The 13,525-nt window shown below is 47.7% G+C and overlaps 2 protein-coding genes and 1 long non-coding RNA gene across 6 annotated transcripts in view; 1 reads left to right on the top strand and 2 right to left on the bottom strand.

Annotated features, from left to right (window-relative positions):
• The window catches only part of LOC119940936, a 28,899-nt gene extending 23,845 nt beyond the window's left edge, over positions 1-5,054 (bottom strand). For both annotated transcript variants that reach the window (XR_005455068.1, XR_005455069.1), the window contains exon 1: positions 4,949-5,054. This is a non-coding gene — a long non-coding RNA (uncharacterized LOC119940936). The remainder of the gene's footprint in view (positions 1-4,948) is intronic.
• CEP162 (centrosomal protein 162) overlaps positions 1-9,192 on the top strand; it is a 54,351-nt gene extending 45,159 nt beyond the window's left edge. For both annotated transcript variants that reach the window (XM_038761333.1, XM_038761334.1), the window contains 5 exons: positions 995-1,665; positions 3,943-4,084; positions 6,309-6,407; positions 8,099-8,233; positions 8,703-9,192. In XM_038761333.1, coding sequence (XP_038617261.1) covers positions 995-1,665; positions 3,943-4,084; positions 6,309-6,407; positions 8,099-8,233; positions 8,703-8,921 — 1,266 coding nt within the window. In that variant the 3' untranslated portion in view covers positions 8,922-9,192. The remainder of the gene's footprint in view (positions 1-994; positions 1,666-3,942; positions 4,085-6,308; positions 6,408-8,098; positions 8,234-8,702) is intronic.
• Positions 9,193-12,307: 3,115 nt separating this feature from the next.
• MRAP2 (melanocortin 2 receptor accessory protein 2) overlaps positions 12,308-13,525 on the bottom strand; it is a 20,797-nt gene continuing 19,579 nt past the window's right edge. For both annotated transcript variants that reach the window (XM_038761335.1, XM_038761336.1), the window contains exon 5: positions 12,308-12,807. In XM_038761335.1, the coding sequence (XP_038617263.1) occupies positions 12,408-12,807 (400 nt within the window). In that variant the 3' untranslated portion in view covers positions 12,308-12,407. The remainder of the gene's footprint in view (positions 12,808-13,525) is intronic.

Genomic DNA, 13,525 nt, shown 5'->3' with positions numbered 1-13,525 from the left:
GCTTTGTGGCCTTGGGCAAATAACTCAGCTTCTCTTTACCTCAGTTTCCTCATCTGCAAAGTGGAGATTAAATTCCTCTTCTCCCTCCCACTCAGTCTCTGAGCCCCATGTGGCACATGGACAGGCCTATTCTAATTATCCTGTATCTATCACAGTGCTTAGCAAAATAGTAAGTGCTTAACAAATATCCCAGTTAATGAATTAGCTAGGAACATCAGTTTTCCTGTAACACAAGGAATACATTCTTGCAGAACCCTGTGTTGAGGAAAAGTCACATTGTGATACAGTGTTTGCAGCATGTGTGTGTGTGTGTGTGTGTGTGTGTGGTAGTTTTTTTGTTTTGTTTTAATCAATTAATGACATTTATTGATCACTTACTATGTGCAGAGCACTGAACTATACCCTACTGCCTCTTTGTTACAGGCAAAACATGTGAAAATGCATGCTGTGGCCAAACTGAGTAAACTGATTACCAAACACATAGAAATGCCTGTATTCTATATATAGTCTATATTGTACTACTGTACCAATAACTGTATTACCATACCAGTGATCATCTCCTTGCCAAATCCAAAGACCTCTACTCCATCCTTATCCTCCTCAACATCCCTGCTGCCTTCGATATTTTCGATCACCCCCTTCTGGAAATAGTATCCAACCTTGTCTTCACTGACAATGTCCTCTCCTGGTTCTCCTCTTATCTCTGACTGCTCATTCTCAGTCTCTTTTGCAGGCTCCTCCTCCAGTAAAGTTAGATAACGTAATAACCAAAAGAGATAAACGCCGTTACAGAATAAGACCAGTCCATGCATTCAGTCAACCATCCCAGGACAGAGGACATGTCTACCAACTCTGTTATATTGTTCTCTCCCAAGCACTTAGCACAGTTCTCTGCACACAGTGAACACTAAATAAATATGCTTGATTGAAATACTAGGAAGACTTAGTCAACCAGTAGAGGAGACGTGCAATTTATAGTTGTGTTCTTTTCCAGATTCAATATGAGCAGAGAATAGAAGAGCTTGAGCAGCTACTTTCACATAAGTTAATGGAGGAGCCGCCAAAACGAAGCAACAGCCCAGCCCACGTTAAGGCCCTGGAGCAAGAGCTTTGTGACGTGAAGGAAGCCCATCAGATCACTGTAAGAAACCTCGAAGCTGAAATAGAAGAACTTAAAAAGCAAAATGCCCAGTTAGATCGCCAGAAAAATGAAAGAGGGGATCAAGATTTCCAGGCGATAGAATTCCAAGTAGAACAAGCCCACGCAAAGGCCAGACTGGCAAGACTCAATCAAGAATTAGTTGCCAAAGGCAAAGAAATTCAAGACCTTACCAAAACAGTGGAGAGACTGCAAAGAGAGAGAAGAAGAATGTTGTCTGATCCGAACACATGTGGCAGAATAAGCAGTCAGGAAAAATCTGCCAAGAAGATGAAGAAAGAGGTTTCTTCTGGAAACAAATGGAAATCAAACATCGCCGAACCTTTCTCAGGAGCTATGGATAACAAACTCTACCAGCCGCAGGCCTTTGCCGATTCCCATGTTTCAGAAATTTTACAAGAAAACTCCACGTTAAAAGATAAGCTAGAGAAACTCACTTTGGAGATGAGTGAACAGAAAGTGAAGTCTGAAGCAGCATTGGTTCATTCTGAAGATACTTTGAGAAGGTAAAATGTTAAACCAGAACATTTATTAAAACACACATGGGAGTGACATGGTTAAAACCCCAAAGTGAAATGCCTACAGACTGATAGTAAAGAGGTTCCACTTATTAGCATTTTCAAATTTAGAAATCCACCCATTTACAACTGTCAGACATCAAAGAAAATCTCATTAGGGTAAGAGAACTAGGGCCACTGTTGGTTGAGGTGAGGGGTTTTTGTTAGGTCGGATGATGAGGAACGATATTTTAGATGATTGGGCTTCTGACAGCTGAACAAGACACCTGACTGCTGGTTATTAATCTTGGCTTTTAGAGATTGATTGTTCAATCAGATCCAAGGTTCAGGGCCAGTGAAAGCAATTTAAATTTTTTTCACTTAGTCATTAACAGACAAACTCTGTTGTGACAGTATGCCAACCCTTCTGATTGGGTTTTGCCCCTCAGGTGACATAGTTTGGTTCAGCAGTGGGTGTTGGGAGGGCATGGCAAGCGCCCGTCAGGGTTTGAGCGCCTCCTGTGTGCAGAGCACTGAACTAAAGGCTTAGGAGAGTACAAGAGAATTAAACAACATGATTGTTGCCTTCAAAGAGCTTACAATTTAGCTGGGGAGAAGGCTCCTACAAGAAATTACTGCTAGGAAGAGGTAGTGAAATATGAGGCAGGTCTCTGGGGTGTACCCAAATGCATAGGTGGGGCAGAAGTATTGAAGTGGCAGTTGACGGGGGGGCAGGGTGAGGAGTTGAGAAATTAATCACATAAGACTCCTGGAGGAGATGTGATTTTAGAAGGTCTTTGAGGATGGGGAGAGTTATGGTCTGCTGGGTGTGATGTGAAGTTGGGAGAAAGTTCCAGGCAAGGGGCAGGACCTGTTCAGGATGTGGTTTTCATCTGGGGTAGCCAGGTGCTGACAGCAGGGGCAACTGCTGCCCCAGGGCAGAGGAGGAGCCCCCTCCTCTTCTTTCTCTTCAGTTATTGCTGCTGCTCCTGCTACCATCACCACCAGCTCTAAAAGCATTGCTGGGGTCAGGCCTGAACAGGAATTTCTGGTACAGTCTAGAATTCAGTGTTTCCATTTGTACCAGACACTCCCGATTAATTCACAGCCCCGACAGGGCCCACTAGAAGCAGGGCCACTTCTGCAGCCACCTCTGCCACTTTCCTCGGGAGACACGGTAAGTTCTATCGGCTGTGTCACCGGCACAATTGTATGATGGCCCTAGGGGACATTCCCCTCCCCCAGGGTAGGTCAGTGCCTCTGACCTAATCCAGCTAAATGGACTGACCCATCCTGAGAGCCGTGTCTGTGCCAGGCCGGAGCTGTGGTAGGAAAGGTAAAACTCACCCTCCTCTCTCCCCTCCCCTCACTCCTTTTCCCATTCCCCCCCTATTTGGGGGGTATGCCCCTTCATCTCAGATGTGTGAATACCATTCTCTGCAGAATTTTGTAGAGTCAAAATCAGGGCAACCTGAGGGAAATATCCCATTTCCAGGTCAATCCCCATCTTCCAGAGGACCCCCACCCCGCCATAAAAAACTCCAGGTTCATTAGGGAGCTACTCAGGAGGAGATTTAAAGTTTGGATTCTCAAGCCTCCATCAGTCTTGTCTCCCCCCGCCCCCCCCCCCACTAAGGCACTGCATCAGACACTGCTACTTTATCATGAAAGATTGGGCCAATTCCTTCCAGAGAAAAGGCAATAAATTGTCCACTTCCTTTAAGAACCTCCAGATTGGGATATTTATTTCCTCAGTTACATCTTTCTCTACCCAGATGGTACCCTGGTGGTCAAAAAGGGTTCACGCCTCTCAAGCAAGGGAGCAATTTTTCTCCTCTCTCCTGCATCAGACCCAATATCTTTCAGGCAAAATTGTTCTTTAGTCATCAAAGATCTCAGGCAACTTTGAACTGAACTGCTCTGTAAAGATAACTGTACTCCCACTACCATGCTGCTGCTTCTGGACCAGCACATCACCCCAGAAAAAAGTGAATTATTTATCAGCATGGTCTGGACAAGCTGAACTGTGCCTTTGTTTTTAAGCTGTCTGAAAAAGCTGAAATCAGAAAATTTACTTCTCCCATTGAAAATTGGATCCAAAAGCTGTAAGGGCCATAAGTGAGGGGCGAGAGCATTTGATGGGAATGAAATCTGAACAGGAGCTTAATGTCACCAGCAGTGGAATGGCCCTGATTGCACGTGGAGACCTTGGCTTTTTACAGATTGCACATCAGCAGAAGAGAAGGAAGGGCTGATGTGTGGGTCTTTCTTGTTTTTGCTTTACAGGACCAGAGAAGAAACAGCGGAACACCTGGCATCCCTAAAAGCCGCTCATCAGAGGGAAGTAGAGAAGCTTATCTGCCAGCACGCCATTGAAAATTCTTCCTCCAGGGTAGCCGAACTAAATCGTAAAGTAGCAACTCAAGAGGTAAATAACACTGCTGTTCACACCTCATGATTTTGTCTTTGACGGGGGAAGGCTTCCAGGGGCTATCTACGGGAATTTTTAGAAGAATTGTTCTTTTTAAAGAACGTGATTTTCAGTCGTCAGATTTAGTAAAATGCATTGAGGAAAATCACATGAAAGCATTGTAGGCGGAGGCCAGAGAGATGTGGTCAGGCTGCCTGTGCCAGCCAGGGTAGGAGGGATTACAGTTGCTGCCTTTTCTATTAAAGATCTCTCTGTTCACATTGAAATTTAGCCACAAGTGTGAGGTGGCAGAAAGGCCATTGTGCACCCGCCAACCCTTCCCTTGGGGGTGCGGGTGTATTTGGCGTTCACCATTCCTGGTGCTATTTTCATTGCTTACATGTCAGGAGAGAGGAGAGAGGCTCGGTCTGGAACCGTTCTCCCGGCACCTCAGTCCTGGGGCTAGAAAGCCAAGAAAGGGGTTGGAGAAGACCTGAAGCTGTCCTAGGCTTGGGATGAGACCAGGCTCTGGAAGTTCAGGAGAGGGAAGGGTGCCACATGGCTTAGGCCTGTAGTGTCCATCTTTGCCTTAACTGAGCTAATATCCCAGTGGGCAGCTACTTTCTCCCCGACCCTCAAAGGGGCCTTACATTTAGGTGGCCCCGGTTCCTTTGACCTTTTTTCCTATAATTCGTAGGAATTCCTTCCCCTCAAATCTGCCAGGCCACAGCTAGCTTCACCTTTCAAAGCCTCCCTACCAGCTCACCTCCTCCAAAGAACGTCCCTGATTTAACTCCCCCCTCCCTGGATGCAACTGACTATTCAACAGCCATCATTCGCATTTATGTTCATTCATGCACTTATCTAGTTATTTTTCCTTACTTTTGCTTTCAGCAGTCTGGATTCCCTCTCCTCTTCCATCTGCTTTCGCTTTTTCCTGGGCATTCAGCTCTCATGTCTTTCTGCAAGGCAGCGATGCGGGGAGCTGAGGGGAAACAGAGGGAGCGACTGTTAGAAGGAAATCAGACAGTAGGAGAAGCAGGAAAGAAGGAGAAGGAACCAGCAAGAAAAACACAAGGATCTAGGAGTCAGGGGTTCGTGGTTCAAATCCCAGTTCCATCGTATACCTGCTGGGTAACTTTGGGCAAGTCACTTAACTTCTCTGTGCCTCAGTTTCCTCACCTTTAAAATCAGGATTAAATACTTGTTTTCCCACTCCCTTAGACTTGAAGCTCCATGGAAGACAGACTGTTTCTGAGCTGATTACCTCGAATGTGCAGCCCTTAGTACAGTGCTTGTCATAGTGTAAGCCGCAAACTAACCTTGTTAAGCAGGGCCCGGTCTGGTCCCTCCCCACAACCTAAGCCAAGGGAGCTCCCGGGAAACTTCCCTGGCCGAGGTCCGGCGCAGGGACCTAAATCCTAGGGCGAGGGTGGGCTGAGTTTTCTGTTACTAAGCTAACCAAACCCCTCAGTGAGATGTTGAGGGATGATGTCTGTGAGCAGTGGTTTGGGGCCATCATAATAAAGGTTGGATTCAGAAATGGAGGGTCCCACAGAGCAGCATGTCCTTCTAATAAATCAATCAATCAAGGGTATTTATCGAGTGCTTACGATGGGAAGTACACCATACTAAGCACTTAGGAGGGTAGAATGTATCCACTTTCTCACGGTCTGAACAGAGCAAAGAACCTCTCTTCCACTTAATAATAATCGTCATAGTTAAACGCTTACTATGTGCCAGTCACTGTTCTGAGCATTGGGATGTATTCATTCAATCATATTTATTGAGCGCTTACTGTGTGCAGAGCACTGTACTAAGCACTTGGAAAGTGCAGTTTGGCAACAGAGAGAGACAATCCCTACCCAACAACGGGGCTCACAGTCTTAATCCCCATTTTATAGTTGAGGTAACTGAGGCACAGAGAAGTAAATTGACCTGCCCAAGGTCACACAGCTGACAAGTGGCAGAGCCAGGAATAGAATTCAGGTCTTTCTGACTCTCAGGCCCCATGCTCTATCCACTAGGTTACACTGCTTCTCTGACACTTTTATTATGGTCTTTCTTACAGTGGAATTGGGTTGTTCATTATGCTCTTTGGGCTTATTTTTACCAGCCCTTCATTTCTTGATGCCAGTAATTAGAATAGAGAAAATCGCATGAAAACAATGTGCTTATATTTTTTCACATAGCTGATCCATGCCTGCAATTATAATGAAGCATATTAAAAACATCCCCCTAGGTCTTCATCACACATCTCCAAGAACAAGTTAATGAGCTACAGCGATGTCAAGAGGCCCTGGCTGTTTCTCAGGTTCGAGAGGAAGTCCTCCAGAAAGAGGTAAATTATTTTTTTAAGCATTATTTCTGCCCTTTGAGGTACCTTGCGCCAAATCCCTATTTCCATATGGGTTTTGCATCCCTTAAAACTTGTGTAAATAAAAATCCCAGGAAATATTTCTCAGGCATCATCAGTTAATTATGTGAGGAAGAGCTGAGGTTTTAATAAAACATTTGCACTTCTCCCAGGCCAAGTTTTGAATTCTAATGACTGCTTTTTGGCCCCTGTGATGGACCAGGAAACAGAACATTCTGAATAAAATATTAAAGCTTATATAATGTCGCTTTCTTCAATAGGTTTGGAATGACTAGATTTGTGAGTCATTGTTTCACAACTAAGGTAGAAGGCAGGCTCTTTAGTTAAGTGTTGAATTATTGTTATTACTGTTGTATTTAAGCACATACTGTGTGCCAAGCACTGAACTAAGCATTAGGGAGGATACACGATAATCGGGGCAGAACAAAGCGGAATACAGGGCAAACACCTGCTCTTTGGTCTATCAGAGTGACCCGAAAGAAATAGTTATGCAGGAGCTGGAGGCAGAGAGGAACCCAACAAAAATACCAGTAATGGTGAGCATGTACCCAGACAGAATCCATTACATGGGTTCTTTTGGCCTTTCCCTCTCTCTTTTTCCCCATCCCTGCAGGCAAGGGGGAAAAAGAGAGGGGCCTGGGCACAGTGCTTTGCACAAAGTAAGCCTTCAATAAATACCACTGATTGATTTCCCAGTTTAGCAGGCAGCAACCCTCTCTGTGGCTGGAGATGTTGAGCACAGCACTAAGTTAACTGCTTCTCCCAAAAGCGTTTCTCTCTGTCTTCTGCGTGAGCAGTTTTTAAAATGCCCTTCAGTGTCCTGAGAGACCCTCTCAAACTCTCCAGCCCAGAATCCAAATTTCAAATATATTAAAGAAGTAACTCAATTGAAATTGAAGCAATGAGGAAAACTTAAACCAGCCCCCAGGATCTTGCAGTAGCTGCCCTAGAGTTGTTTTGTTTTGGCTTTACATGGTATTTGTTAGGTACTTACCAAGTGCTGGGGTAGATGCGAGCTAATCAGGTTGGACCCAGTCCATGTCCCACGTGGGCTCACGGTTTTAATCCCCAGTTTACAGATGAGCTAATTGAGGCACAGAGTTTAAGTGACAAGATCACGTAGCAGACGTGGCAGAACTGGCATTAGAACCCAGGCCTGTGCTCTTTCTGCTAGGACATGCTGCTTCTCTTTAGATTTTCCCCTGGTTTGAGACCCATAATGCCAAAGCACTAAGGTGTTAGTGGGATGAGTGGGCAACTGTGAGGGCAGATGAGCAGAAAAATTGCCCCTGGGGACCATTTGAAGGGCAAAAGCAAGGACTGGGTGATGCAGCTGGGTGATGTGGGGGCTGCATTGCCGGATTCAACGTGGAGTAACTCCAGCTCCCCACTTGAAAGGGACACACACCCAGAGCAAGGCAGACGGCCCAGGGCCACTGCTTGAGTTTCCCTCCGTTCAACTCCAGGGCCGTCTGGCCCCATAGGAATCCCCTCACCTGGAGGTGACTGAGTCCCGCTGGGGTCAGAGTGGACACGTTTCCCAGGCCTCCTGGCGGGTTGGTGCTTGGTCCCTCGGCGGCCGGTGCGGAGAAGAGGGAGGAACTGGTTCCTTAGAGAGCAGGCTCGGCAGGAAATTTTGGTGCTTCCAACTTTAGATGACAAAACTCTTAGAAGAACTGCGCAAAGCCGAAGAAAGTCACACTCCTGAGATGAAACATTTCCTGGGCCTGGAAAGGAAACTCAAACTCATGGAAATCAGACACACACAAAGAGAGCAAGAACTCCAGCAGGTAGAGTCGGCAAATTTATTTTCCTGTTTTGCGAAGCTGTTTCCCGCAGGTTCTGTCAGGCTCCAGCCTGACTGTCTGTACCCTGACTTCTTACAGCTCATGGCTCCAAATTGCCCTTCCCATTGTGGTTAACACTAAATCCAGATGAATCGGATAAGGCTTTGCAAAATAAAGAGGTCTGACTTTCTGTTGTACAGAGACATTTACAGAAGTTACCCGGTCTGTAGTTTAGGTGTGGGACAGATGTTAACCATCTTTACTGGGGTCGAGGCTATCCATAAAATGGGTGCGAGAGCAGCCACCATCTTGGAAGGGCTCCTGTCCACGGGACAAAACCACGCCACAACTGAAAGGGGCCTAAATAAATCCGTCGTTATCTGGGCTTTTGCTCTTCCCACTTATCCCTAAGAGATCTCTCACCATTGCTGCCCGCTGTGACTTTGTCCTGTGGAACTACTTTAATTTGCAGATCATACAGCAGACAAGGCAGGTAGTTGAAGCTGAGCAGATCAAGGAAATGGAAAAGTGGAAAAGGCTCGCACAGCTAAAGAATCAAGAGCTGGAAAAATTTCGGGTGGAATTGGACTCAATACTAGATGTCCTCCAGGAACTGCACAGACAGGGAGTTGTTATTCCAGTTCCCTTTTCCCACGGTTCCAACCCTGTGGAATTCTGCTGGAAACCCTGATCCCCGAGGCCTCAGCGAAGGAGCAGCGGTGGGCCAGAAGAACGGCACTGGAAAGGAGGAGTCGGGACTATCCGCACTAATTTCCACAACAAGCCTGGAGCAAAACAAGGTAGCTATTTTCCATGACAAATGTTAGCTAATCACTACCTTGGTGTTTCTGGGAAGCGAGGCCACTTTTGCCAGATGATTATGGAAATGGCTGGATTTTGTTTACTCTGAAGAGGATCTATTTTTTATTGTAAGGGATTGAAATAAATATATTTTTGTTACATTTTGTAGTCTCCTTCATGAGAAATAAATTAGAGGCTGAGGTCACTCTAGAACTAGGGCTCCATTTGGGCAAGACTGAATTTGCTTTTATGAAGTGGCATCTCCTGGAATCACGTGGATTACCTGGGCCACCCACACCGGTAAGTCCCTCCGGCACGAAGCCAGCCGGGCAATCGGAGCAACTTCTCCAGGTGGCCTAGGGAGTCCCAGGGGCAGGGGCAGAATATAAACTTGAGGAAGGGGGAGATGGGTAAGGAAGAGGCACTGGAATTCAGAATGTCCACGGGTCCCTTAATCTCATGGAAAGGGGGTTGGAGTGATGGTATAGGTAGCTGAACCATCCACATCCTCAGGAGGAATAGCACCACACAGCCTTGGCGCAAAAAGCCTTGTCTGCCAGGCTTGGATCCCAGATGAGGTGGTGACAGGATGTGAGGGCTTCGTGTGGGTGGAAGGGAAAGGCCATTTAGCTTCCCTCCACCATTCACCACGCTTCCTCATCATCCCCCTGCCTCCTGGCCCTCTCTTCTCCCTCACCCACCTCCATCCCTGATCCCACCATCTTACTCACCCCTGCCTCTGCTCTCCACGGATCGCCTCGGCCCTGTCGCTGAGTTGCTGCTGGAAAACGAGGTCTGCTGCTTTGCTCCTGGAGATGGGGTCCAACGGCGACTTCTGCCTGGGCCTAGGTGTGGGGGTCCTGGTCCCCTGGAACGTCTGGCCTGCCTCCCCCTCAGAAGGGGGTGAGGGAAGCGCCACGTGGTCCCCGAGCCGAAGGGTAAAGGGTCCACTCTCTGCTGGAGCTGGCTGGAAACTGCCAAGGGGGACTAGGCCCAGACTAAGCCTCAACTGTGTCGTTTGGCAGGCAAAAGGCAATCATCTCCACTCCCAGCCCTGAGCCCCGACCACAGACACACAGCTTCCAGTTTGGGGCATGCCCCTCCTACCCTTTCACCATCCTGATTTCTTTTTACTACCATAACGACAGGCCCTTAACCAATTCATCATCTCAAACAGTGCTCTGCGGGAAAGGCCATTTAATTCTCACAAACATCCAGCTACACATGTTGGAACGCTTCCAGCACACTTAATGAGACAGGTGGGACCAAAACACATGTACACACATAAGCTACAGGTCTTACACAAAAAAAATATAGAGTCTATCCTAACATTCTGTTTATGATCCTTGCCTCAAAAACGAAGCTTTTAAGGTTGCTGAAATCTGAGAATTAGACTTGGTTAAAAGCATCGCATATTTCTATGAAAACAAATACATTTCACCTGCCACCTTTTGTATTAAGGTCTGAAACAATCCGCACCATTCGCTTTCCATCCTACAAAGGAGTCACACAATCAGCTATATTGGTGTCCCCTGTGAAGAAGATTCCAGTGAAGCAGTAACATGGCTGTAATTGGAATGGAACCTAATTCTACGTCTATTGACTTTTGGCATTTAGAATTGACATGCACAATAGAGACCTGGCCAAGGGTGAGAGAACAGGTGTTGCTATTAGCGAAAGGCCGGAGGCACTCCAAGGTTCTTGAGGGATTTTCAGGTTCTGGTTAAACTAAAGCAGCGCATCCCGCCAGGGTCGGGGAGCAAGCCAAGATAGCAGCCCTGTGCACAAAGTTTTACCATACACCCCCTGTGTGGGGTTTAGATAGGGGTGGGGAGAGGCCAGGGACAGCTCAGATGGAGCAGCTCTCCTCTCCCTCAGGGCTGGGTGGTCACCAATAGACTGCAGTGCCCAAGCCACCTCTTCCAGCTGAGAACAGAAATTCCTAGCACAGCCTAGTTGGAAACACATCAGTGGCCACGTGGGACCCTCCTCTTCTCTGCCCAGCGAGGTTATTTCATAGCCCAATCTTCAGGGAAAGGCAGACACTTTTTTCTGGCTATTCTCCAAAGCACTGGTTCCTTCTCTCCCAGTTGCATTTAATAAGGAATCAGGCAATTCACTCTTGGGGAAGTTTTGCTTGCATGGCAAAATATTTCCTATAACTCCCAGCTATTTTCTGACCACCTTTAATAGACTCTCTGGGTCTTTCAAAGAACCCAGAAACAAAAAAGGAGCAAAATATTTATAATCGCCATCTTTTTTTTTTCCCCCACTTAAACTCCTGGGATTAAGCCATTACTCGCCCTAGGCTGGAAAAGCCAGTGGCCTTTACATGGCTGCCTTTAAAGAGCACCGATTCTGACAGCGGCTGGGCCTTGGGGAGGTAATAATAGTAATAATAATGATGGTATTTTTTAAGCACTTACCATGTGCCAAACCCTGTTCTAAGCGCTGGTCAAAGGAAGGAACACAAGCTGGGGGAAGGCTAGACACTGCAACAAAGACAGAAAGGAATCCTGAAACACACATGGGGGGGTAAAGTCCGCATAGAAAAGCCTTAACTCCTCAGCTCACATGGAGGGCCAGGAAAAGGAGGCACACTAGGATCATTTCCCTCATTATGGGCTGGGAATGTACCTGTTATAAGGTCTTGGTACAGTGTTCTGCACACAGTAAGCGCTCAATAATGCTGAGCGTTTTAAAGTAGAGACAGAAAAGCAGGCCCACAGGTCCTCTGAGGGGAGAACCCTCTGCAAAGCAAGCCGGGAGTAAAGAAGGTTGAATTCAGGTAGCAAATGGTGGCAGGGAGCGTCATCCTGCAATCAGTTCCCTGGGGAACTGCCCCAGCGGACACACCTGAAAAACGGAAGAACTCTGCTAGGTGAAGAGCAGAGAGCAATTGGAGCCAGACCCAAACCCCATACTGTGAGAGGCCCGGGCAGGCTAACCTCTATAACGTCACAAGGCTCTTACCGGGTAAAGATTGGCTCTTTTTTTTTTTTACAGCATGGGTGGGTCCGGTTCGTCCACGGGACTGCTGCAGCTGAGGTTCAGATGTTGATGTTCAAGGGTGAGAAAGAAACTGCAGTTTAACCAAGGGCAGGTAATAGTTCGGCATCGTCAGAAAAGCAAACTCCGCTCCCCAAAAACCCGCCAGCCCACAGCAACCTAGAACTTAAAACAGGTAAGTGTTCAACCACCTTGAAGGGGGTGTTTCAACTCTTCCCCTCACCCTAAAAAAGCCACAAACTGGCAAGATACAAGTATACCTCCACACACAACCCAAGGATGGGAAGCCAGAGCAGGCTGGTTCACCCCCCAAACTCCGTGCCGTGACAGTCGAGGCCACCCAAACCGCCGAGGGACCGTGGGCCTCTCAGTCCAGGACAGTGTGAGAGGCCTGGGAGCCCGGCCTGTTTTCTAGAGGCATCGGCGCCCCCGAAACGGGGAGGTCATCCTCGCCCAAGGAGGAGCCAGGGTCCGTGTTCACAAAGTTGGGGATGTTGAATTTCAGAAGGCCGTTGAGGTCGTCCTCCCCCCGCCCGGGGCCCCCGAGGGCCTCCTGGAGGTGGACGCCGCCACCCAGGCCGGTAGCCCGGGGACCCACGGCCGCCCTGTCCGACGGCTCCACTCCGCCGATGTAGCAGTGAAAGAGGGACCTGGACTCGTCGGGGACGTGGCGGGAGAAGGCCCTGTCCGCCTCCGGCGCCGCTCTGCCGCCCAGCTCCGGGACCAAGCTGTCCATCCTAAACCGCTTCTCGGACGGCTCTGTGTTCCTGAAATAATAAGGATGGCGTTTATTAAGCACTTACTACGGGCAAAGCGCTGTTCGAAACACTGAAAGACGGGGTCTTGCGTCAAACCCACTGGCAGCTGTCAGTCATGGAATCTATTCCCGCTCCTCGGAGCCTCTAGCAGGGTTTTGAGGGGGTGAGGGGGGTGTCCATTCCTTGCAGGGCCTCATTTGAGCCCCAGCCAGGAACAGGTAGGTGATAACACCTCCCCCTCTCCATCCCCCCCCGCCTTACCTCCTTCCCTTCCCCGCAGCACCTGTATATATGTTTGTACGTATTTATTACTCTATTTATTTATTTATTTTACTTGATAACACCTCCCCCTCTCCATCCCCCCCACCTTACCTCCTTCCCTTCCCCGCAGCACCTGTATATATGTTTGTACGTATTTATTACTCTATATTTTACTTGTACATATCTATTCTATTTATTTTATTTTGTTAATATGTTTCGTTTCGTTCTCTGTCTCCCCCTTCTAGACTGTGAGCCCACTGTTGGGTAGGGACCGTCTCTACGTGTTGCCAACTTGTACTTCCCAAGCGCTTAAGTACAGTGCTCTGCACACAGTAAGCGCTCCATAAATACGATTGATTGATGGATGGATAATCACCACTGTGGCCGGTCAGAAGCCTCATCAGGAAGCGTGGAGCTGTTGGGGGAGGTGGTCTTGAATCCGGACCCAGGAGAACAGCAAATATAT

The sequence above is a fragment of the Tachyglossus aculeatus genome, chromosome 19, assembly GCF_015852505.1.
Source record: "Tachyglossus aculeatus isolate mTacAcu1 chromosome 19, mTacAcu1.pri, whole genome shotgun sequence".
Lineage (NCBI taxonomy): Eukaryota > Metazoa > Chordata > Mammalia > Monotremata > Tachyglossidae > Tachyglossus > Tachyglossus aculeatus.
The sequence above is the reverse complement of the archived record's forward strand: the minus strand, read 5'-3'. Positions and strand labels throughout refer to the sequence as shown.